We start from the raw sequence: 24,844 nt of genomic DNA, 5'->3' as shown, positions 1-24,844 counted from the left end.
TTTCTTTAACAACAGCACAAGAAAAATATACTCTTATCACCATATGGTTTCTCAACACCACCCATATCAAAATCATCTTAAGTATTAGGAAACTGTAAATTTGAAAAAAAATCACTAGTCAATAGTACATTAAAGTCCCAGTTAAAGGAAGTAATTTTTGTCTAAAACAGAAAAAGATGATCTGGGATTTTGTGATTCATTGTGTTCAGGATATAAGTGATTTCTTACAGGGTTTTGATTTCAATGTAATTTAACATACCAATAAACATTTCTGGGCTACTTTTTGAAGGAAAATGAAAGAAATTAACTTTTTTGTGTGACTTCAAGAAGTGTTTTTGAAAATTTCTTAAAGCAAGCCATTGAGACTTCTAAAAAAAAGTCTAGAGATGTTGAGACTTGACTAACATTCAAGAATCCTGGAGTTTGTCCATTGACTTCAGTACAAAGCAAATAGTAAGTTTATTCTGTAACATGAGGCACTTGGGGAAGTGGCCAAAATTGGAAAACAGGTGAGAAAAGCTGAAATGTTTTGAAACTATAAAAATAGAATCACCTCCAAATATATTTTCCAAGAGCAATAATGTATTGTATAATTTTTACATATTTAAAAATATAACAGACAAAGCACTGTTGCCAATAGGATTCTCTCACCTAGCCACATATTTGAATACCATCCTTTCATAATTTCCCTATACTTATCTATTTTGTTGATTATAAAATGTAATCATAGACTATAAAGTTGCTTGTAATCTTCACAGTGTAACTAACCCTCCTATAGAAAATCACTAGGAAACAAATAACAGGTTAGATTCCAGCAGTATTCTAATAAAACAACTCCTTAGTTTAATAATAGCAGCTCTAAATTGGCATTACTGCACAAAATACAAAAGATGCAGAGCTCAGGTGGGAAGCTTATAATTCACAGGAAACCAGGGGAGTCTTCATTTGACTCTTTATTATCTTTAATGAGAAGATGAAACTTGTCACTAATGAATTTTAAGATTGTATAAAGTGTCTCCCAAGGAGTTATAGATAGAACTAATTTCAAAGTACTTGGTATTCACATAGATTAGAATCTTGCTGAAATACTTCAGTGTTACTCTCTGAGGAATTACGAAGTCATTGAGAAAAATCAACTCGTTACTATAAAGCACCTACTCTGCTCAGCCTTACGGGAGGTAGCTTTGAGAAACCTAATGAATGGGGGGAGACATAGCATCTATGGGAAAATAAGAGAGAAAAACAACCTAATATAGAACATTTCACATTCATAGTTTCACATTGCACATTTCATAGTGCAGACAATAGATGTGATGGGAATGCCACTAGAGGAAATATCACCATGGGGACTTTCACGGAAGAGGTGTGAGGTGAGATCAGGGAGAAGCAAATTGGGAAATAATCCTGGCAGGGGAATACCAAAAGGGAAAGGAGAGGAGGCAGGATTGAACCAGTATAGATGATAATAACAACAAATGGAGCAGGAGAGGACAGAGCTAGTTAGGAGAGATGAGGTCCAGCAAAGGAGGATAAGCCTTACGGCTTTGATCTATAAATTATGTCTGAGAGGCACCTACGGCATAAAAGTTAAGAGCTTAAACTCTGAGACAGACTACTCGACACTGCCACTTAGCTCTTTGATGGGCAAGTGCTTTAATTTTCTATCTCAATTTCCTTATCTGTGTAATAAGGCTAATAATAATTTGTATTAATACAAGCAAAGTGCTTGCAAGCTCTTTTGTATCAAAACTGACATTCTTAGGGAGAGGTATATATATGTTTCTCTGGCAGCATGGTCAAGGTAGATTGAAAAGGTTAACTCTGGGTAGGTGAACTCAGGCAGTCACTGTAGTAACCCAGCATTTCCCCTTAACATCCATGATCCATTACAATTGAAACTGGAATACCGGTCTCAGAATTTCCATATATAAGTATAAAAAATGATCTTTTATTTTCCCTACCTTGCTAACCAAGTGTTTGCATCCAGCTCCTGTTTCCAAGCTCTCTGAAACCAATGGCCAAATAAAAGATTTCATGACAAAGTGTCAGATTTAAAATCTGGATCTTCTAGTTCCTTGCTACAGTAGTGCTGACAGTTCATTTGACCTCAGGATTTTCTGATAAAGTTCTATATCTGTGTTTGGGTGAAAGTAATGACTTTGAGGAACATTATGGAAATCCACCAAAATGGGAAATTTCTTTGGATTCTAATACTATGCATGATAAATTGGGAGCTTTATTACTACATTTAACCTTTAGCACATCTTTCTTTAAAATATAGATTCAAATGTAAAATCTAGCATTTGCAGACATTGTACTAATTTGTTACAGTCACCCTTTTTAACCCACAAGGCTTTGAGTTCATAACAGAGACATGAATTACAATATGAGGTCTAATATTTCCATCATTGGTACACATAATTTCTTTCCAGATCTTCTTTGTACTTACGAGGAAAAAATGTGCACAGTGCAGATTCAATTGCTAAAAATTTCAATGAGAAGCAAGGAATATAGAAGTAAAAAATAAGTATGTCATATATGTTTATTTCGGGTAAATATTTTCTCTTCATCTGAAATTAGTTTATCTTTTAAACTTGAGCAATTTGGCAGAACAAATACATTATTTTCTTTGAAACAAATCTAAGTTATTTATGTCAAATATTCTACCTAATAGAGGTATTGGGAACTGTAGCAATTGCAAATAGATATGATAAAGAAGAAATAAATGATGTTCAGTTTCTGATTTTAGCTTCTGTTACTAGACTACAAAATCAGAGCTACTTATTTTCATGCACTGCCATCAATGTTTTGTTGATCTAATCTATGTCCAATAAAGACATGATCAAGAACTATTGCAAAGCCCACCAGCTTGGTAGCATTCATCAATCTACTGACATTTTTCTTTTTTTTTTTTTTTTTTTTTTTTAATTTTTTTTTTTCCAACGTTTATTTATTTTTGGGACAGAGAGAGACAGAGCATGAACGGGGGAGGGGCAGAGAGAGAGGGAGACACAGAGTGTGAAACAGGCTCCAGGCTCTGAGCCATCAGCCCAGAGCCTGATGCGGGGCTCGAACTCACGGACCGCGAGATCGTGACCTGGCTGAAGTCGGACGCTTAACCGACTGCGCCACCCAGGCGCCCCTCTACTGACATTTTTCTACTTAAAAGTCCTTAAAAGCAGACTATGACTAATGGTTTATAATTTCTTAAAGAGAATTTATGAATTTCTCCTTTCCTCTTTGCCTTAGGAATATTTCAGAAATGCCCAGTCTAATGTAATTCAGCCACAGTGACTGCACCACTATAGGACAAGGTGTTCTGCAAGTGCCAGGGCAGCTACAGGGACTGCTTAAACCCTGCCTTCAGCTTGTTCATGATCTTTTAGGAAAAGCTCAGGACAAAAAGAACATAATATAAACAAGTGATTGCAGGGCTTCAGAAAAGGAAATGCTTAATTCCTTTGTAATTTGTATTCCTTATATGAACTCAACAGAAATGATGCCATAAAAAAAGGGGAGATGCCTACGTGTAATAGGGAGACTTTTGTAGAAGCACGTTGGCAAATGAAGTTTCTATTAATAAAATACAAATGATTTAGCTGCCACAGCTGGAAATCTCTTACTGCAGCACATATTTCCGTAATTGCTCTAATCCTTGTGTGTTCTTTTGCTCTTTTTGCAGGCAGACCAGTAATGATTGTGGTGGAATATATGGAGAATGGATCCCTAGACTCCTTTTTACGGGTGAGGTGTTCTTTTCTGATGGCATTTAAATAAGATATTCTGAGTTCTAGATTTAAATCATTTATCATAAATTAATTTTTACATAATGTTATTCATGGATTTTTCCATGAAGAATAGCAACATTTTCTCTAGGGTGCATTTCTCCGATACTGTGATACATTAGTGTGTTACCAATGGGAGGAGTATATACATATAATAATATAATTGATTTCTCCTATAAATTCACATGCCTTATTAATATATATATATTTCCAAATGATGTTATAAAGAGATTAAATGAAACTCAGTTGTCTCACATAAACATTCATTTTGTTTTATCACATTTAACTATTCAGCATGATGTTTTATGCATGATCTATAATGCTGAGCCCCTTAAATTGATGTATATTTACGAATAATGATTCAAGTTCATATCAGAAAACTGGTTTTATCACTCTTAAGTTTGTTTGCCTGACTTTCAGAAAACAAAAGAAAAAAGAAAAAACCCTAGCAGATATTTTTTTCAGAACAAAAAATTTTAAAGCATTCTTTTTAAAATGACTTATCCTTGAAAGTATGGTGTATACAAAAATCATTTGTCTCACATAGTAGTAGAGAATAACAGAGCAATCTTGAAGTTATATTTCAAATGTATTTATAATGTCTTTAATATTTAAAAAGCCATCATATGCTACAAAAAATACTCACTGATAGTAAAAAAAAAAAAAAACAGAATACAAAAAATAATTACTACAGTAAATATTTTTCATCCCCAGCAGAGGTCACATATTTGAATGTCATTGTATTCTCAAATATTCATCTATCTGCAGAGATATGGCCATTTTCTTACTTATAACATGACTGGACTTTTGCTATTTAGAATATATTATATTACTTTTTATCTTCATTTTCATAGGATAAAAACAGTCTCAAGCATTCTTTCTTCATTTAATTTTTTGTTCTATGTTATTTGGTTAAGTTCTGCGTCTTACCTTTCTTTTTTTAAATCTCATTTTCATTTATTTTTCTTGAGTTCATGCCCTCTTTTTCTGACTTCTCTCAATATTAGCAGTAATGATATATTTACCCTGTGACTGGACTTGATGCCCAGATTCAATGCCAGAAGCTGAATTCAGCAAAATCGTCAAGTTATTACAGAGCAATACTCCTCACACAATGCAGTCTCTCAACCAAGAATGCTATTTAAAGCAAAATGAAATTCATAGGTGTTTGGGGACATGAACTATTTGTTTTTATTTTTTCTGTAGCCATTCTCAGGATGTTATTTTATAACTTGTATTCATTTCTCCTGTAAATGTGCTAAATTATTTTAGAATAAATTATCAGGACCACCTATGGTACTTTGAAATGCATATATAGTTAGGACCTTCCATTATGTTTATTCAAAAACTCATTCTTATCAGACATATACCAACATGACTTATTCTCTAATGATGCTTGGGATAAGTTATGGATTTTTTTTTTTGCATCAACTATATCCTAGAGCTGAATATAATGGCAAATAAATGCAGCACATACTCAATCTAAATTGCTCTTGAAAATGGGATCAAATGACTGCCACAGCAAATTAGGAAAGAATTCTTAGCTTCAGATATCCTTTTTATCCTGCTGAATCATGAATTAATTACAATATATTATAAAGAAAATATAATAGCTTATCAATAAAATATTTATGTAGAAGCATCTTGATACCTGTTTATAAGTGGTATATTTCATGATTTAAAATTTAAAAACTAATATTTTTTGACCTTTGTACATTATATAGGTAAGATGCCACACAGTCTGGGAAAGAATAGATGTTCAGTTAATGGTGGCTATCATTACCACTGCTGTAAGAATCTGAATGTCAATATATGCCAGATCATCTTGGTTCTATCCCTCCCAGCTATGTGACCTTGTGACTTGGGAAAGTTACTAACTTCTCTGTGCCTCTGCTTACTTATCTATAAAATGGGAATATTAACAGCATCTACCTCATACACGTGTCATTGAGTTGATTATTTTAAAGCTTATAAAATAATACATAACACACTAAGTGGTAGAGTGATCATTCAAACTCAAGTCTCTGACTCAAAAAGCCATGTTCTCATACACTTTTTTAAATAAAATTACTTATTCTTTTTATAAGTTCACTGCCATATCCCATGTGAACTTGTCTCCTGTCTGCACATAGAATTTCTATTAAGATAAAAATCGCATGCATGAGAAAGAAAAAAAAAAAACACGGCCAAATACTCCCTTCTTACTCTTCTTTAATATTCTTACCCTTCTTTGTAATCATATCTCTTTTATCCCAGAAGCTCAAAGTGGTATATAAACTTTATGTCAATAGCAGATGCTCAACTCCCCATGGCAGGCATATATATATATATATATATATATATATATATATATATATATATACACACATCTCCCACAAATTCTCAAAAACGAAGTCATTTTTCAAACTACTGCTTTAGAATTTGATAATCGCAGCTTCTGTGAGCACAGAAAGAGGAAGTGGCTAAGTACATTGCATTGTAGGGAAGTCATCCATGGCTCATTAATAGCATTCTGTGCTTGCTAGAAGCAGAAAAGATTTCCCTTTGGTCTCCCACATATTTGAAAATCACTTCAATTTACTTTTATATGAAACAGTGGTAGCAAAACTAAGTACAAAATTACAATCTAGTGACAGTGGTGGTAGCTGGCTGGCTGTGATATTGCACTGGATTCATAAATCTTCTGTTGTTCAGGATCCTTATGGACATTCCTCCAGATACATATTGGCAAGAGGTGGTGTGGTTAAGTGCCTGTGTTTGTGTATGTGCGCGTGTGTGCATGTGCACACGCAGATGGGATATACGTAGGTATGTGACTGTGTGTGTGTTTTCAATTTAAAAAAAAAATGCATTCTGACTTAGTAAGGAGAGCATCAGCCCTGTTGCTCAGAATGTATGACCTTACTGATGTGCAAATTTTCCTAACTTTTCTAAGGAAATACACTAGTGTGAATTAAGTGTAATCTTGACCATCATCCCTATACAATCTCTCTTGAACTATGTATATGGATTTCATAAACGCTTTTTGTGACACTTAACCTGGCAACTGCTTTCCCCCTAAATTTTTGGACTTACATTTTTATAACAATATTAATTAGCAATCCAAATAATAATAGTTATAAAATACTTTAAAACCTTGAGATACCACATGCCAACCACAAAAATGTTATCAAATCACAAAATTCAGTTATTCAAAAAAATAATACCACTGGTTTCAGTTTAATATGTTATTGTGTTCTTGCTACAGCCTCTTGCTGCCACCTCAACTCGTTTGATGTTACAGATACATTATTTGCAAAGCACAGTCACATGAGCAAGCAAGAGGGAGTGTCATCCATATAACAACAGAAAAAAAACAAAAGGTTGGGGGAGAATTACTAAAAACAGAAGCTGACAGGATCAGATTGAATAGGGAAACCATATTTCAAAACGTGGTCAGGAAAGGATGCTTAGGAACAAAAAGAATGTGTGGAAGGTAGTGCTACCAACTGATAGGAAGATACAGCATAGGAACAGGATGGGCTGGTAGTTGGGAGATGATGAATTTCATTTGGGTCATATTCCATTTGAGAGGTCTATGGAGCATGCAGTGAAAATGTCCAGACAGCAATAAGAAATATAAATCTGAAGCTCAGGAGAAAAATCTTGACCAAAGTTAAAGATCTGGCAGTCATTAGCATAAAAGTGGTTATAAAACCCAAACCATGATATTTTTTAGGAAGAAGTTTAGAGAAAGGCAAGGAGTTGAACAAGGTTGGAACTCCGTGATGTGCCACTCAGAGGAAGTTGCTGGGTGGAGTCTCCAAAGGTAACTAAGAATAAGTGGTCAAAAAAGAACAAGGAGGAAGATGAGGACATGGAGTCCTACACATCAGGCAAGAGCAAATAAGCAGTTGTCGCCAGTGCAGCAGAGAAAGTCAGGAAAACAAAAACTGGAAAGCATCTATGGGATTTACTACTTAAGTCCTCAGTGATCTCAACAAGCGCATGTTTAATGGGTTGATCCCAGACAGAATGTATAGGGCAAAATGAGATTGAAAGATAAATAGGAGTTGGTAATGGAGACCATTGTTTAGGTAAACAGTAGCTGAGGTAGCAAGACAAGAGGTAAATCAAATGCTAGTAGACAAAAAGAAAAGCAAAGGGTATTTTTTAATAGAAAGAAATTTAGAGAATTTGTACACTGGGGGATAGGGAATTAAAGAACATACATTGGCAAGGCAAAATATCTCAGGATATGAGAAAGTACAAAATCAAGGACCTTGGTAGAGGATTGGCTTTGAATAGTAGAAGCCTCCACATCTTCCAAGACTCATGGGGTTGTGTGTTGTGGACCTAGAGAGATTTATGAGAAGCATTAAATTGAAGGAAATGATACCTGATATTGTTGCATTTCTATATGAAGTAGGAGAGTTTATTTGGGAGTTTGAGAACAAACCTTAATTTAAAGTCAATGTTTAAAATAATTGCTGAAGTTAAAAGGAAAAGTGGCTGATCAGACCAAAGTTGGGGGGTGGGGGGTAGTGTTGTGTGTAGAGCAAGTACAACAGAAACACCGGTATTAAAGGAGAATTGGAGTGGTGGAAAAAGAATCTTTCAGGTAAGCAACTGGTGAATCCAGGATAGAGAAAGAAGGAAATAAAGAGACTGATAGACTAGAAACGAGTAGAAATGTCATCAGCTGCGTGTTGTTATTACATACAAGAGGAAGGATAGTTGTATGGTGAGGATGAGAGAGCTGAAGGAAAAGAAAAGTGTACCAGAAACTAGGGTACTAGCAGTGGTTTGTTATACCACAGATTATACCAGCTTGCAAAAGATGATGATTAAATGGCCAGGAATTTAGAAAACTGGTTGTTAAAGTATTAGTAGCTTGAAATTGGGTATGAGGAAAGTATTTACACCACACAAATGGGCAAACACCACAAATTGGGGCTTGTTTGTTTTGTTTTTCTCCTGAGGTCTGGTTTACAAACACACTAGATTGATACTTACTTAAGATTTCTGAAGCAAGGCAGTTTTAGGGGTGACAATTTCCAGGTGTGGCTAAAGCAAAAATGAAGATGAATATCTTTAATTAACTAATGTAGATAACATTTATGTGTGCTTTCTATGACTTGGGTATTTCTCAATTCCATGAATTCATTAACTCACCAGGTGCTTACGACAACATTATGAGGTAAGTGTTACTATTATCCCCATTTTACTAATGAGGAAACTGAGGCAAATCACAATAGGTAACTTGCCCATTATGAAACAGCTGATAAAGCATTCATTCATTTTTTTTGCACAAATATGTGTTCACACACTGTAGAACCCCAGGTACTATTCTGGAGCCTTGAATACAGAAGTGAACAAAACAGAGATAAAAAATCTAGTGGAAGGGAAATAAAGGATTCAGCAAAATATATGGTACATCAGATGGAGAGAAAAAGCAGGAGCAGTGAAGGTGGGAGTGAGATTAGGTTTCAGTATTACATTGAGTGAACACATCAGGTCTTACTGAAAAGTGTCATATGAGGAAAGGTGGAAGAAGGTGAGGGAGCAAGCCAAATGGATACCTGGGGAGAAGTGTTCCAAAGAGAATAGGTTCCAATGCCCTCAGGTTGGAGCATTTTATACCCAAGGAGCTACAAATTGTCTTTATGCTTTATGACTATATGCCTCTTTTGCCTAAGACAGTGCTATGTCTATGGTCCATCATGTCTATGGTCCCTTCAAAATTGCTAATATTGACCCTTTTACGCTGCAGTTGGGTTAATAAAATATGTAGTCACCCTGTCATGATGGCTAGAATAGGTGGTAGAAGATAATCAGAGAGTTGATGGAGGCAGAAACGGACTCAAATGTTGAAGGGAAATGATTCTCAACCTTGGCTGTATGTTATATTCATTTGATTTAGAGAACTTTTAACAATCCCAAGTTGCAGCCTGCATCACAGGTGAATTAAATCAGAATCTCTTGGTGCAACACATGCATCAATATTTGTTCAAAGTTCTCCCAGTTGAGTGTAATATGCAACCAAGTTGTAAAAACAATGAATTGGGACATTGTTGGCCATTGTAATGACTTTGTGTTTTCTCTGAGTAAGACATGAAGCTGTTGTAGGGTTTAGGGTACAGACACAATATAATCTGTGTCTTAAAAATATCACTCCTGTTGCTATATTCAGAGACTGTAGTGAAGTACAGATGGATGGAAGGAAATTAGGAGGCTTTTGCAATAAATATCCAGGTAAAGGGATGAAAGTGACTTTAGATGAGGATTGTTGTAGTTGAGTTGATGGAAAATACTAGATTTTGTGCTGTATTTTGAAAGTAGAGCCAATAGGATTTGCTGTTAGATTGGATAAAGTGTAGAAGCAAAAGGGAAGATTGAAGGACAACTAACATCCATAAAATAACGTCAATAAGAGGCAATAACTACTTCTTACAGTTATTGTATTATATTGTATTAAATAGTTAATAGACCTAAAACCCCTAGAATATGTGTCTAGGTACTTATTAAAGTTTCCATAATGTATCTATTATTATAATATATTTCAGGGGTGCCTGGGTGGCTCAGTCAGTTAAGCATCCATGATTTCGGCATAAATCATGATCTCATGGTTTGTGGGATTGAGCCCCATGTGGGGCTCTGCGGGGATTTGGTGTCCTCCACTCCCTTCTCTGCCCCTCATCCATGCTCATGCTCTCACTCTCCCTCTCAAAAATAAATAAACAATGTGGGCACCTGGGTGTGCAGTCGGTTAAGCTCAGGTCACAATCTCGCAAGTTTGTGAGTTCAAACCCTGCATCAGGCTCTGCACTGATAGTGCAGTTTGCCTTGGATTCTGTCTCTCCTTCTCTCTGCCCCTCCCCTACTTGTGTGTGCTCTTGCGCTCTCTCTCTCTCTCTCTCTCTCTCTCTCTCTCTCTCTCTCTCTCAAAATAAACTTTAAAGAAAATAAATAAAAATTAATTTAAACATTTTAAATATATAATATATATACACATATACATATATGCATATATGTATACATATATATATTACACATACACACATACACACATATACATACACACATTTCAGAAGATGTCACTAACAGTTTTAAAATTGTTTTTCTGTTACTTCCTGGTCTGTTTTTTCTAGTGGCTAAAAATAGTTTTATTTTCACCATTTAAAAAAATCTAGATATACGTCAAGAATATGAGTATTTAAATAATACATATAAGTGCATATCAGCATTTCAAAAGCAGTGTGAGTCATTTGAAGAGTTCCCTTGAACAAATGCAAAGCAAATATTAATTTAAAAAATTAAAGGGATCTTTTAAATATTTATGTAGTCAAATTATAAATCTAGTAAAGATGGCATTTTACCTTATGCTAGTTATATATTAATAATGAGAGCTGTATTTTATTAGCACACTTTTCTTGTAAATTGTGTTGTGTGGAATTATATTTGTGCTGGGGTATGAGAGCAAAATTAATCTACATCACATTCATTTGATATTCAACAGTGAAAAAAATTAAGTAGCACTCACCTACCAATAGTTTATTTGAAACCATAATAGAGTTGAATTAATCCTCTTAATTCCTTTTTTTCCAAAAAATATATGTAAAACTTCATGTAGATGAATGTTATTATTTTTCATGCCTGTGCCAGCTTAATACCAAATGCTATTCTAAAAATAATATGACAGTAAGCATCCAAATATATGAAAGCAGGGTGTACTTGGAACCAAGCATATGGGTGGCTGAGCTTTTTATTTTAAATTTAGAAATTCAATCATCAACTTCCAAAAGCCTAAATTTATCTCTTTTAACATTATAGTACTGTAAGTGTGTTGTGTCATTTGTAGTACCTGGTACCATGAAGTTGTAGTTTACAATTTTCCTCACTAATTCTTTTGCATACAGGTCTTTGTGCTGATTTTTTTAAATTGGTGTAGAGTTCATAATTATAGTAATATAAAGAGCTATTCCATGCATTTTCCTGAGCTCTTCTATAGTCATTCCTACATCCTTATTTGGACCATACAGGAGATTTTAGATTTATGGAACCAAATATTAGACCTGAGTCTTGGTAGTTCCCAGCCATGCTTGCAAATCAGAATCACCATCCTAGAGAGATTTTATAAAATATATATACAGACTCAAGCAGATGTATCTTGCAAATTCTTCCCTGGGTAATTTTATGCACTCTAATGATGCTTCATCAAGGCTTTGGCACTCTGACACCTTTCCCAGATGTCAGACAAAAGAAGTTTAAATTGTCTTGGCTTTACTTAAGTGAAGCACACAGTAGCTAGTGTAGGTTGCCGTCACATAAACCTAAGCAAAAATCTTTTTAAAAATTAAAAAAAAAATTAAATTCAGTAGTAAGCTTTGTAAACTAAAGCTATATTATATTCAGATTCACTTTAAGCCTTTAACATGTAATTCTGAAACCCAACTACCATGTTTCACAAATCCATATCTACTCTCTTCCTAGATTTTTTTCGGTATTTTAGAAATGACATTTTTAGTTTCCTTGTGATTGAAATTTCTGATTCTGTTATTGGTAGCCTTTCCAGCTCTGCCCAGCTTAAGTGCAAATCCATAATGACTACACAAGAAAAAGCCTTGGAGGATTTAGTAAATATTCAACAGGAAATTATAATAAGATTTTCAACTGGGGAGGCCACAAGAACCAAGACTTCGGTAAAAAGGAGTTACTAACTCTTATTTGTTCAGTGGTTATTTTAAAACAAAAAATGACTTGGTCTTTTCAAATCTATAAATAACCTTAGCCATCTCTTTTTCAAATTCAGGAGTATTTTTTAAAGTCACAGCATGGTCAACTTTCTGATTTAGGAACATATAAAAACTGAAATTTAACTTTAAACTTAAGTTATAGAAGTAACCCTCCAAGGTCTGTTTTCTGCAAAGTCACTTATAAATCAATTGTTGAAAACTCAAATGCACTTTCCCATAAATATTTCTTTCAAAGATATTGCTTAAGTCCCTAGGCAGATCCATAAAAGCCTCTTTAACACAGACCACAGCTAAAGGATGTAACTTCCAATACCGAAATGGGCCAGGAGTTTCCTTCAAAACCAAAAAAGAGTGTTTTTCTCCCTTCTACATGATTTGCCTTGGGCAAAAATTTTTTTGAGTCCATTTTTCTGTGGCATCCATCCCTTTATTCATGTCCTCTTCCTAGCTCCTCAAATATCCAACTTTTACTGTTTTAAATCCCACGTGGTGGCACACACTCCCCATCTCCTCTTATCCACAGGTTAGGTCTTTTTCCACCTCGTTGAATCACCTATAACCTGGACCCCACACACATACCCTATTCTAAGCTCTCATTCTCTCATCACCATAGATTTTAACAAGATATATGGTTAAACTAACTCATACTATTGCTTGTGATTCACAAATACTATTTTAATTCCTCCAGAGTTTGCTTCTTTTACATGGACTTGTAAACACAAATAGATTTTTTTTTCTTCTGGAAATAACACTTAACAGGAGATCTACTCTCTTAACAAATTTTTAAGTGTACAAAACAGTATTGTTGACTATAGGTGCATTGTACAGCAGATCTCTAGAGCTTACTCATCTTCCTTAACTGAAACTTTATGCCTGTTGATTAGCATCTTCCCATATCCCCCAAGCTCTGGCAACACAGAAGTTGGGGGACAAGAGGTTTACAGAGTCCACTGGTTATATACCTCAGTCTTTTGTAAAACACTTAGTGAGGTACATGTTTTTTACAGCCCTTTTATAGCTCAAGTTAGCATTTTGGAAGTAATCATTTTACAAGGCTTCAACTAACCCTTCTGTTTGTGTCATTCTGTTTTGAAAGGCTGGTGCCTTTCCTTATCACTTGTGGTTAGTGAATCAAAAATGTCTTTTGACGTGCATATGAATCAAACTTTCATTACTTCATTTTAGAGCATCAATTGTCATTATCCAATAGTGTCATTACACCAGATTTGTGAGGAATCTTTGAAGTTGATTTATTTATTGTAGGTAACCAAGACACTGCACAATGAATTGGATTCTCTGTAAATGTTTGCTAAATGATGACGTGCAATTTTTATTAATTCTACTCTATAATAGCAGCTTATCACCTACCATATGTAACACTGTTTCTCATTCATATTTAACATTTTCAGGACACTGAATCACTATAGTCATTTACTATATATAAAGGAGTATTGCACATTTTCAACAACAAAGTTTTAGGACAATGATTTATGTTGTGGTTCACAGACTTTTGATAGTTGGTAAGGCAATTCTTTTGATGGGTTCAACATCACTATTCTCCAGTGAAAAACTACAAAGAAATATAGTAGAAATATATCTAACTTATTTAGCCCCATTTTTATCACTCTTTAGTGAAAATGTAAAAATCTGATGGTCACAGTCAGAGTCAAACCCGTCTTAACCCCAGAAGTAAAGATGGGGTTGCAAGTGTAGTGAATACTTCTTCACTCACGATTCTTTCAAAGAATCTCTTATAGTAAGTCCATGAAAAATATTTCATTAAAGTATCCTCCTACTGACTAATAACCTGAAGTACTTCACTCCATTAAGAGAAAAATAAATAAATTCAGTTCAGTTCAATCCAGTGAATATCTGTTGAATATCTGCCACATGCCAGATATGGTTCTAGGTCCTGAGATTTCAAAGATGACTGAGACAGTTGCCCTAGATGAGATTATGTTCAAGCCAGTGGGAGAGACAGACATATATGCATATGGTTTTAACCAGTGTTGGTGTAGACAGGATGCTTTGAGAGCAATAAGAAAGAAACTTGGTCCCACTTTATTCTTCCACTTTCCTGACTGGTCCAATGTATTGTAGGTCCTGCTGGCTATGCCTTGAAAGTAGATCTCAACTGTGATTCAAGTCACCAGTTTCTCTCTCCTGTGTTACTCTAAAAGCCTCCAGCTTGATCTCTCTGCTAACGTTTTCATTTGCAAGTCAGAGTTTATCACTCCCCAATTAAAATTCTTCTCTAACTTCTCGAACCAACTTTGGTTCAGGTCATGTTTCATGAGTTCGAACCCCACGATGAGTTCGAGCCCCACATCAGGCTCTACACCGATAGTGCAGATTCTCTTTCGCTCCCTCTCTCTGCCCCTCCCCCACTTGCTCACATTCTCAATCAATCAATCAAAATTTTTCTCTAACTTGTCATTATTTTAGAATATATTTCAGACTATTCGCCATAGTTTACATGACCCTACCTGATATTGCCTGTGCCTACCTCTCTAGTCTCCCTGTCACTCAACAAGTTCTGGCCTCATTGTCTTTTATTCATCAAGCATGCCAAACTCATTCTCAACTTAAGCCATTTGTTCCTGCTGGGAACTACTCACACCCTCCATCACATCATCTTCTTTTCACATTACTCCATTTTATTTATTTTATAGTTCTTCATTATTTAAAAGTATCTCATGTATTTCTTACCTATTTATTTTCTGTCTTTCTGCCTCCAATTAAATGTTGGTGCTTCTGGAACAGGCACCTTTCTCTTTTGATTCCCACTCTGACTCTAGCAGTTAGAGCAATAACTGACCTGTAGTAGATTCTCAGTGAGATTATTTGAAAGAATGAACTTGGGGATTCATCCAAGACCTCCTAGAAGACATGATACTTCTCCTGAAAAATTCACGTGACCGAAGACTACATGGACATTCCTGGAAGAGGGAACTGTATAAGCACAGCACACCAGACATGAAATAACAAGTTGTATGGGTGAATTAAACACACACACAGAAATTGAATGAGAATAAGTTACATGACAGTAGAGATGGAAGCAAGGGTCATGTCTGTATTAAATACTGCACTTGATTCTTCACTGAAGGTCATCGGAAGGTTTTAAAGGAAAGGAGCAATGTGCTGATATTTGTGTTTTCATAGAATTTGAATTTTTTTTCCAAAAAATAGACAACGATGTGATGATTTCAAGACAGCATAGCACTCGAATCCTACATTTGTCCTCAGCACAGGCTAGGTTCTTGAGCTCAACCTAAGATGAATGGACTCCTGAGAGGCTTAAAGTGTTTATGCAGCAGAACACTTCAAGCAGGGCCTTGAGAAGCATCATCCAGAGTTTGCATTACTTGCATTGTGAAGACAGTGTGACTTGCCAATGACTGCTCAAGTCTGGTGGATGTTTTGCTTTGGGGTCTGAGAGACAGTCCAGTGGAGCTCTGCAGTGTTCAGAAGTAGCAGGCATTATTATGTATAGCTTTCAGAAATCACCTCCCCGTCAGGCTCACCCTCTCTGGCACATAGAGGTTAAGCTCCATGTTTCTCTGCAATCAGGCTGAGACAGCAGAGAAAAAGAAGAATGAAGACAAACTGAATCCTAGCTACTAAGCTCTGAGATGCAGTGTGTAAATATGCCACATTCACTCTCTTTCATTTGAATCTGCCTTCCTGGGGAAAAACCATGTGTCATAAAAAAAAAATTCATAGTTTCTTTTTGATTAATCTCTAGTAGGAAGCCCAAAGATATTAAATCTCAGTACTCTCACATTTTTCTCCTCCCCTCATAAACAATTCAATTCAGTTTGAATTAATATTTATCGAGTGCTGACACAAGGCATGGCAGTATAGCGGATGCTGTGATGGAGCTGCTACATAAAAGGGAGAAAACCTGTGTCCTAGCTTAAGGAAAGAAAGCAGCTTTTTTAAAATATAAGACAATAGGAATAATATAGCAACCAGTGCACTACAAGATGGTACCAAAAGTTATTTAACTTGGTCACCATTTATTAGCCATTTACCATGTTCAAGAAAACCAGTATGTCCTAAACCACACCTGAGGAGCCTATGTTGACAAGGACTAGAAAAGGGAATATAGATTTTGCATAAAGGAGAGAGTTGTATCATTTGTAGAGAAATAGATTTATGCCATACCTCATGTGTGAATAAATGGGACTATTCCACTCAGCGACATAGATAAGTAGGTCCTCATTTGTTGGTTAACCTAGAATGTTCTTGTTTGTTTGTTTTTGGCTTAGAGTTCTCAGAGCTCTTTTATACCTTGCTTTATTAAGCAAATTATGCTGCCCAAACTAGCCCAGACTGGGTCATTATGGTAAAGTTTGGGTCAACTCCTTTTTAGACAACTCCAATTAAAAAGAATACAGGCTCTGGAATTAGTCTGCCTAGATTCAAGCCCTGACTCTACTATTTATTAGGTTATTAAATATCTTTGTCCTTCAGTTTGACCATCTGTAATTGGAGATAATAAATACACTTATATCACAGAATTGTTAACAAACATTGAGTAAGATCAGAATAAGAAGTTTATAACTGCAACTGGTTTGTAGTGTTTAAGGAATGTTAGCATTTTTCCCCTAGAATAATGCATCAATAATAGTAGTAAGAGTTCCTAAAAGAATATAAAACTATGCTTGGAACTTCTCTTTCATCAAGCCCACATTCTATAAATAGGAGAGAGAGAGAGAAAGAGAGAGAGATTGTCACAGGTTGGGCACGCTGGGAAGCAGATTCTAAAAGGAGATACACATGAAGACACTTCACTGGGGGAAACATCAAGATCATCTCCCCTATTGCTCTAAGTTCTAGAGTTTTGGCAGCTGATACTCCTTACCTGAGCCCCTCTCTGGGAAATGGCCTAGGTAGAGAAAGCTATCATATCAAAGATCGTGACACTTTACAGGAGCAGCTTTCAGCCAATGGTTGAGTGATGTGAGGGTAATAAGGACCCAGACACTTTTCCTCAATTTGAACCAACTCCAAAGAGTTCTCCCAGATCCAGGATATTCCATAGGATATATCAAGGCGTTCGTTGTAAATGCACTGCACTTTAAGTTCTTCTACTGCCCGGTCCTGCTCTCTTCTACCCCCCACAGGGGTTGATCCTGAGAGTGTGTAATCAGGGGCTGACATTTAATAAAATAAATAAATATTACTGCTTCATCAAATATATTCTCACTCATATACAAAACTGTCTTCTTTTTGTGCGTTTGTTTAGTTCATGTGGCAGAGAAGAACGTGAGGATGGAGGATACTAGTACAGTTTGGTTTGGTGCCACAACCTTGACCCTTGATTTGTGTTACGGGTTCTGCAGTTTTACCCAGAAGAGTTTTGTTCCATTAGTACAAATATTGCCATAGTGAAAAAAAGCAGATATATGTCTTAGTGCTGTTGTAAAAATAGCTTCGACCTCATGGACCCCTGAAAATGTCTTGGCCATGGGAATTAGAAGTACATATTCTACGTTGTATGGTCCCATGACAGAACATGGAGTAAGTGGTTTATCTTCTTTACAAACACCAAAATCTCATTTTTAAGGAGGCCATGTATCTCTGGGCTGATGGCTCAGAGCCTGGAGCCTGTTTCCAATTCTGTGTCTCCCTCTCTCTCTGCCCCTCCCCCGTTCATGCTCTGTCTCTCTCTGTCCCAAAAATAAATAAACATTGAAAAAAAAAATTTTAAGGAGGCCATGTATTGCTGTTGGAATTGTGATTGCTGTAATACTGAATGAAAGCAGTTAATTTAATTCTCTCCAAAGGTTGGTGGTAAAGAGTAGTTAAAATAATTTTTAACTAACTTGCATAAAATAGAAGAGGAGGGAACACTCCCAAACTTATTTGCAAGACCAGTACTACTGGAGCACCGGGTTGCTCAGTCTTTGAGCATCTGACTCTTGATTTCGGTTCAGGTCATGATCTCACAGTTGGTGGGATCAAGCCCTGCATGAGGCTCTGCACTGATGGTGCCAAGCTTGCCTGGATTCTCTCTCTCCCTCTCTTTATGCCCCTCCCCGCTCACACAAACTCTCTCTCTCTCTCAAAAAAAAAAAAAATTTAAAAACAGTAAAAAAAAAAAAAAAAAAAAAAAAAACCTCTAACAAGACCAGTATTACCCTAATAACAAAGCCAGACAAAGACACCACAAAAAAACTACATGCAATATCATTTCACACCTGACAGAATGGCTAAAATCAATAATACAAGAAAAAACAGGTGTTGACAAGGATGTGGAGAAAAGGGAACCCTCTCGCACTGTTGGTAGGAATGCAAACTGGTGCAGACACTCTGGAAAACAGTATGGAGTTTCCTCAAAAAGTTAAAAATAGAACTATCCTACAATCCAGCAATCATACTTCTAGGTATTTACCCATAGAATACAAAAATACGAAATCAAAGGGATACATTCACCCCGATGTTTATAGCAGCATTGTCATCAACAGCCAAACTATGGGAAGAACCCACATGTCCATTGACTGGGTGAATGGATAAAGAAGATGTGGTATATAGATATGATGGAATATTACCCAACCATAAAAAATAATGAAATCGTATCATTTGCGGCAACATGGATGGACCTGGAGGTGAAATAAGTGAAATAAGTCAGTCAGGGAAAGACCAATACCATACGATTTCACTTGTATGTGGGATTTAAGACACGAAACAAATAAGCAAAGGGGGGGTGGGGAAGAGGGAGGCAAACCAGGAAACACTCTTAACTATAGAGAACAAACTGATGGTTACGAGAGGGAAGGTGGGTAGGGGGATGGGTAAAAAGGTAATGGAGATTAAGAAGGGCACTTGCTGTGATGAGCATGAGGTGTTATATGGAAGTATTAAACTACTATATTGAATACTTGAAACTAATATTACACTCATGTTAACTAACTGGAATTTGAATAAAAGCTTTAAGAAAACCATCAGGAGTGAACCACAGGAGCAAGGCACCTCAAAGGATACATGCATTCGTTCATTCATTTATTCATTTATTCATTTATTCTGTAGATACTTGTTGAACACCTGCTATGTACCAGGCATTCCTCAAGGCATTAGAGATGAGTAGTAGACAAAATTAACAGAAATCCCAGCCCTTGCAGATCTTACATTCTAATAAGAAATAAAAATAAATAATAAAAATAAATAAAATACAGGGAATGGCATTTTTTCAGTACTTGCTACAAAACTTTTCTTGCTTTAGTGAATAGTGGCAAGGGTGTGCTGAGATCTACCCTGTCATGTAGGCTTATAGAGATTAGCATAATAACATTTTTTCTGAAAAGCAATTGGTCAGCCTACATCAAGGGTTTTCATAATGTTTATGTCTTTAATGTATAAAGTCTTCTAGAATTTATCCTCATGCAAAGATGGGTATATGTTATTGTTCACTGAAGTTTTAATTAATAATAAAAAACTGAAAATAAGCAAAACTTATAGGAATATGGTACATTTATACAACATAAACTATATCATCTTTGTAGACAATATTTTATAGGGTAATATCATTGCTATTTTCATAATATACTATTAACAATATGAGATTAATTTTAATAACATAAAAAATTAGACTACCAAATGGTGACTCTTAAATATGAATGAATTTTATCTCTTTTTATAGTTTCCTAATGTATTCCAAAATTTTTTTATGTTGTATGGTTTTTTTAAATATAATTTATTGTAAAGTTAAACTTACAGTGTATACAGTGTGCTCTTGGCTTTGGGAGTAGATTCCCATGATTCATCACTTACATCCAACACCCAGTGCTCATCCCAACAAGTGCCCTTCTCAATGCCCATCACTCATTTTCTCCTCTCCCCTGCCCCTCCCATAAGCCCTCAGTTTGTTCTCTATATTTAAGAGTTTCTTATGGTTTGCCTCCCTCTCTGTTGTATTCCAAATGTTTCACAATGGGTTCATATTATTTCCATAATCAGAAAAATATGTTTCATTATTTGTCATTTTATTTGCTTTAATTTTGTTTTGCTTTGGTTTTGGTTGGCTTTAGAGCTCAGTTTGGAGCAATAGCCAATTTTGTGAGACTCCATTGGTAAGCTCAAGTTAATAATTAGAATAAAATATGCAGGTAATGGATGCTTCTTCCCCTATGAAGCTGAATCTTAGGTTATAATTTGACAAATATTCGTTAACCATTCAGAAGTCATCTACCTGCATTTGAAGCCCAACTCTCTCATTTACTTATCTTGGATGAATTGTATAACTTTCCTAGGACTCAGTCTCCCCTCTGTTAAACTGGAAAAGAGGGGGCATTGACTAGATTAATGGCTCTTTGGCTTTTTTAAGTCAGAGATCTATTTGAGAATTTGGTGAAAACTATGGATCTATGGCATATAAATGTGCATCAGCATCAAAAAGAATAAAATAATTACATTTAGTAAAAAAAGTGCAAGATTTATATACTGAAAACTACAAAATATAGTTTGACCAGTTTCTGAGCCAGTATCAGGATTAAGAAATTGGCAGCTCCCACTTCCTATGCCTTAGAACATTTATTCTTAGAACCCATTCACCATGCTGTGAGGAAGCACAGTCTATCCCACGGAGAGGTCCATGTAAAGAAGAGCCAAGGGCTCCCAGCTACAGTCTCATTTGAACTCCTGGTCAATGGCCAGCCCAAACTTGATAGACTTATGAATGAGTCATCTTGGAAACTGCTTCCAGGCCCAGATGAGCTGCCCTACTTAATGACTCCTGAACAGACATGAACCGTCAGAGCCAACCCCTAGCCAAGCTGCACATTAGTGGATTTTTTAAAATTTATTTATTTATTTATTTATTTATTTATTTATTTATTTATTTTGAGAGAGATCAAGCAGAGGAGGGAAAGAGAGAGGGAGAGAAAGAGAGACTCGGAAGCAAGCTCTGCAATGTCAGTGCTCAGAGCACAATGTGGAGCTTGAACCTATGAACCATGAGATCATGACCTGAGCCACCATCAAGAGTCAGACACTTAACTGACTGAGCCACCCAGGTGCCCCCACGCTACACATTTGTGACCCAAACAGATGACTGTCATTATTTTAAGTTACTAAGTTTTGTGGATAGTTTGTTATGCATCAAGAGCTAACTGGAATGCTTAATAAATGTTGGCTTAATTATATTGTGCTAAATAAGATTTAACCTCAAAAGCTTTCAAGTAAAAGATGTCTATTGCTTTAGGCCCTTTTGGGTTTTGACAAATTTTGGACTTCCCTGAACTTGGATATGGATGATTATGTGAAAATGGTTCTTCTTTTGGCAAACAAAAGCTTCCTCTGCTGGCAAAAATTAAACTCTTTGTGACAACTCGATAGCCTATATTGGGTCTAAATAAGAGGAATCATAAAAACAGTTTAACAAAAATTTCTACACATTTTCTTTCATTAACAATATTAATTGTATAAATATTTCAAGTAAATATATTGTGGAAAGTCACTTTTGCTATATTTAATCAATTTTGTGAATTTTTGCTGACGAAGTGAAAATGCTATTTCAAAACACAGATGGCCCTCTCACAGCATTTTATCTTCTCACAAGGAAGAAGCACAATTCTTGCCAAATGGAAGCATTGTTTCCTTGGCCTGCCTTTTCCCTTTGTGCTTTCTAGAATTCTAATTTGACTCCACAATACAATAGAAACACATAGTCTAGAAGTTGAAAAGTCACCACATTACTCAGACTTGTGAAATATCTGGGATAAAATTCATCTTTTTCTTCCTTAAAAAAAAAAAGCCTCTAAATTTCATCAGCAGCACTACACTCAAAATACCCACTCAGATGAGTGGAAACTCAGCCTCCTGGTGGTCATAAGCAAAAAGTATTACTTTTAAATGTTAATTAAAAATGAAAGCTACAGGGCGCCTGGGTCACTCGGTTGAGCGTCTGATGTCAGCTCAGGTCATGAGCTCACAGTTCGTAAGTTCAGGCCCCGTGTCAGGCTCTGTGCTGATGGCTTGGAGCCTGGAGCCTCCTTCAGATTCTGTGTGTGTGTGTGTGTCTCTCTCTCTGCCCCTTCCCCGCATGCTCTCTGTATCTCTCTCTCTCTCTCTCTCTCTCTCTCTCTCTTTCTCTCAAGGTAAATAAACATTAAAATTTTTTTTAAGAAAAGAAAACTACATGCCAATATCCCTGATGAACATAAATGCAAAAATCTTCAACAAAATATTAGCCAGCTAAATTCAACAGTGCATTAAAAGGATCATACAATGTGATCAAGTGGGAGTTATTATAGGGATGCGAGGATGGTTCAACATTCACAAATCAATCAATGTGATATACCACATCAACAAAATGAAGGATAAAAACCCTATGATCATCTCAATATATGCAGAAAAAGTATCTGACAAAATTCAGTATCAATGTCATGAAGGCCATATATGAGAAACCCATAGTGAACATCATACATAATGGTAAAAAGTGAAACCTTTTCCTCTAAGATTAGGAACATGACAAAGATGTCCATTCTTGCCACTCTTAGTCAACATAGCATTGGAAGTCCTAGCTGAAGCAATTAGTCAAGAAAAAGAAATAAAAGGCATCTAAATCATTAAAGAAAAAGTCAAACTGTCTCCATTTGCAGGTAACATGATATTATATACAGAAAACCCTAAAGACACCACCAAAAACCTGTTAGTAATAAATACAGTAAAGTTGCAGGATACAAAATCAATATACAAAAATTAGTTGCATTTCTATACACTAACAAAACACTGTCAGAGGAATGAAGAAAAACATCCCATTTACAATTTTATCGAAAAGGAATAAAACAATTAGGAATAAGTTTACCCACAGAAGTGAAAGATCTGTACACTGATAACTATAAAATACTGAAAAAAGAAATTGAAGATAACACCAAAAAATGGAAAATTATTCTGTACAGAATACTCATGGAGTGGAAGAAGTAATATCTTTAAAATGTCCATACTACCCAAAACAATCTACAGACTCATACAATTCGATCAAAATTCCAATGGGATTTTTCACAAAATTACAACAAATAATCCTAAAATTTGTATGGAACCATAAAAGAGCCCCAAAAGGCAAATCAATCTTGAGAAAAAGAACAAAGCTGGAGGCATCACATTTCCTAATTTCAAGCTATATTACAAAGGTCTAGTAATAAAAACAGTATGAAGCTGGCATAAAAACAGACACATAGATCAATGGAACAGAATTGAGAGCCCAGAAATAAACCAATGCAAATATGGTCAATTAATTTATGAAAAAGAGCTAAGAAAAAACAATGGGAAATTACAAGTCTCTTCAACAAATGGTGCTAGGAAAACTGGACAGCCACATTCAAAAGAATGAAACTGAACCCCTATATTATGCCATACACAAAGATTAACTCAAAATGGACTAAAAACTTGAACATAAGACCTGAAACCATAAAACTCCTAGAAGAAAACATAGAGGATAAGTCCCTTGACTTTGGTCTTGGCAGTGATTTTTTGGATTGACCCCAAAAGCAAAGACAACAAAACTAAAATAGACAAATGGGACTACACCAAACTAAAAAGTTTCTGCACATCAAAAGAAACTATCAACAAAATGAAAAGGTAACCTCTGGAATGGGAGAAAGCATTTGTCAATCGTATATTCAACAAGGGGTTAATACCCAAGTATACAAGGAACTCATACAACTCAACAGTAAACAAACAAACAAATAACCCAATTTTTAAAATGGGCAAAGGACCCAAATAGACATTTTTCCAAAGAAGATATACAAATAGCCAACAGGTAGATGAAAAGATGGTTAACATCACTAATCACCAGGGAAATGCAAATCAAAACCACAATGAGATATTACTCCACATCTCTAAGGATGGCTATTATCAAGAAGACAAAAATAAAAATGCTGACAAGGATATGAAGATGGGGAACCGTTGTACATTGTTGGTTGGAATGTAAATGGGTGCAGAAAATCTGGAAAACAGTATAGAGGGTCCTCAAGAAATTAGAAATAGAACTATCATATGATCCAGCATTCCACTTTTGGGAATATATCCAAAGGAAATTAAACCATTATCTCTAAGAGATATCTGCACTCCCATGTTCACTGCAGCATTATTCACAACAGCCAAGATATGGAAATAATCTAAGACCTAAGTGTCTGTTGATGGATGAATGAATTAAGAAAACCTGGAAAAGATATAATGGAATATTAATCAGCCTTTAAATAAAAGGAAATCCTGCCATTTACCACAACATGGGTAAACCTGAAAGATACCGTGCTAAGTGAAGTAAGTCAGACGGAGAAAGACAAATATTGCTGGCATCACTTATATGTGGAAAATAAT

General features: G+C 35.6%; 1 protein-coding gene across 4 annotated transcripts in view; it reads left to right on the top strand.

Moving 5' to 3' along the window:
• EPHA6 (EPH receptor A6) overlaps window positions 1–24,844 on the top strand; it is an 889,565-nt gene that overhangs the window by 751,655 nt on the left and 113,066 nt on the right. For all 4 annotated transcript variants that reach the window (XM_025913797.2, XM_086675668.1, XM_086675669.1 and 1 more), the window contains one exon: window positions 3,683–3,744. In XM_025913797.2, the coding sequence (XP_025769582.2) occupies window positions 3,683–3,744 (62 nt within the window). The remainder of the gene's footprint in view (window positions 1–3,682; window positions 3,745–24,844) is intronic.

The sequence above is a fragment of the Puma concolor genome, chromosome C2 (assembly GCF_028749965.1).
Source record: "Puma concolor isolate L17-30 chromosome C2, mPumCon1.1.hap2, whole genome shotgun sequence".
Lineage (NCBI taxonomy): Eukaryota > Metazoa > Chordata > Mammalia > Carnivora > Felidae > Puma > Puma concolor.
Note: the sequence above shows the minus strand (reverse complement) of the source record. Positions and strands in the feature narration are given on the sequence as shown.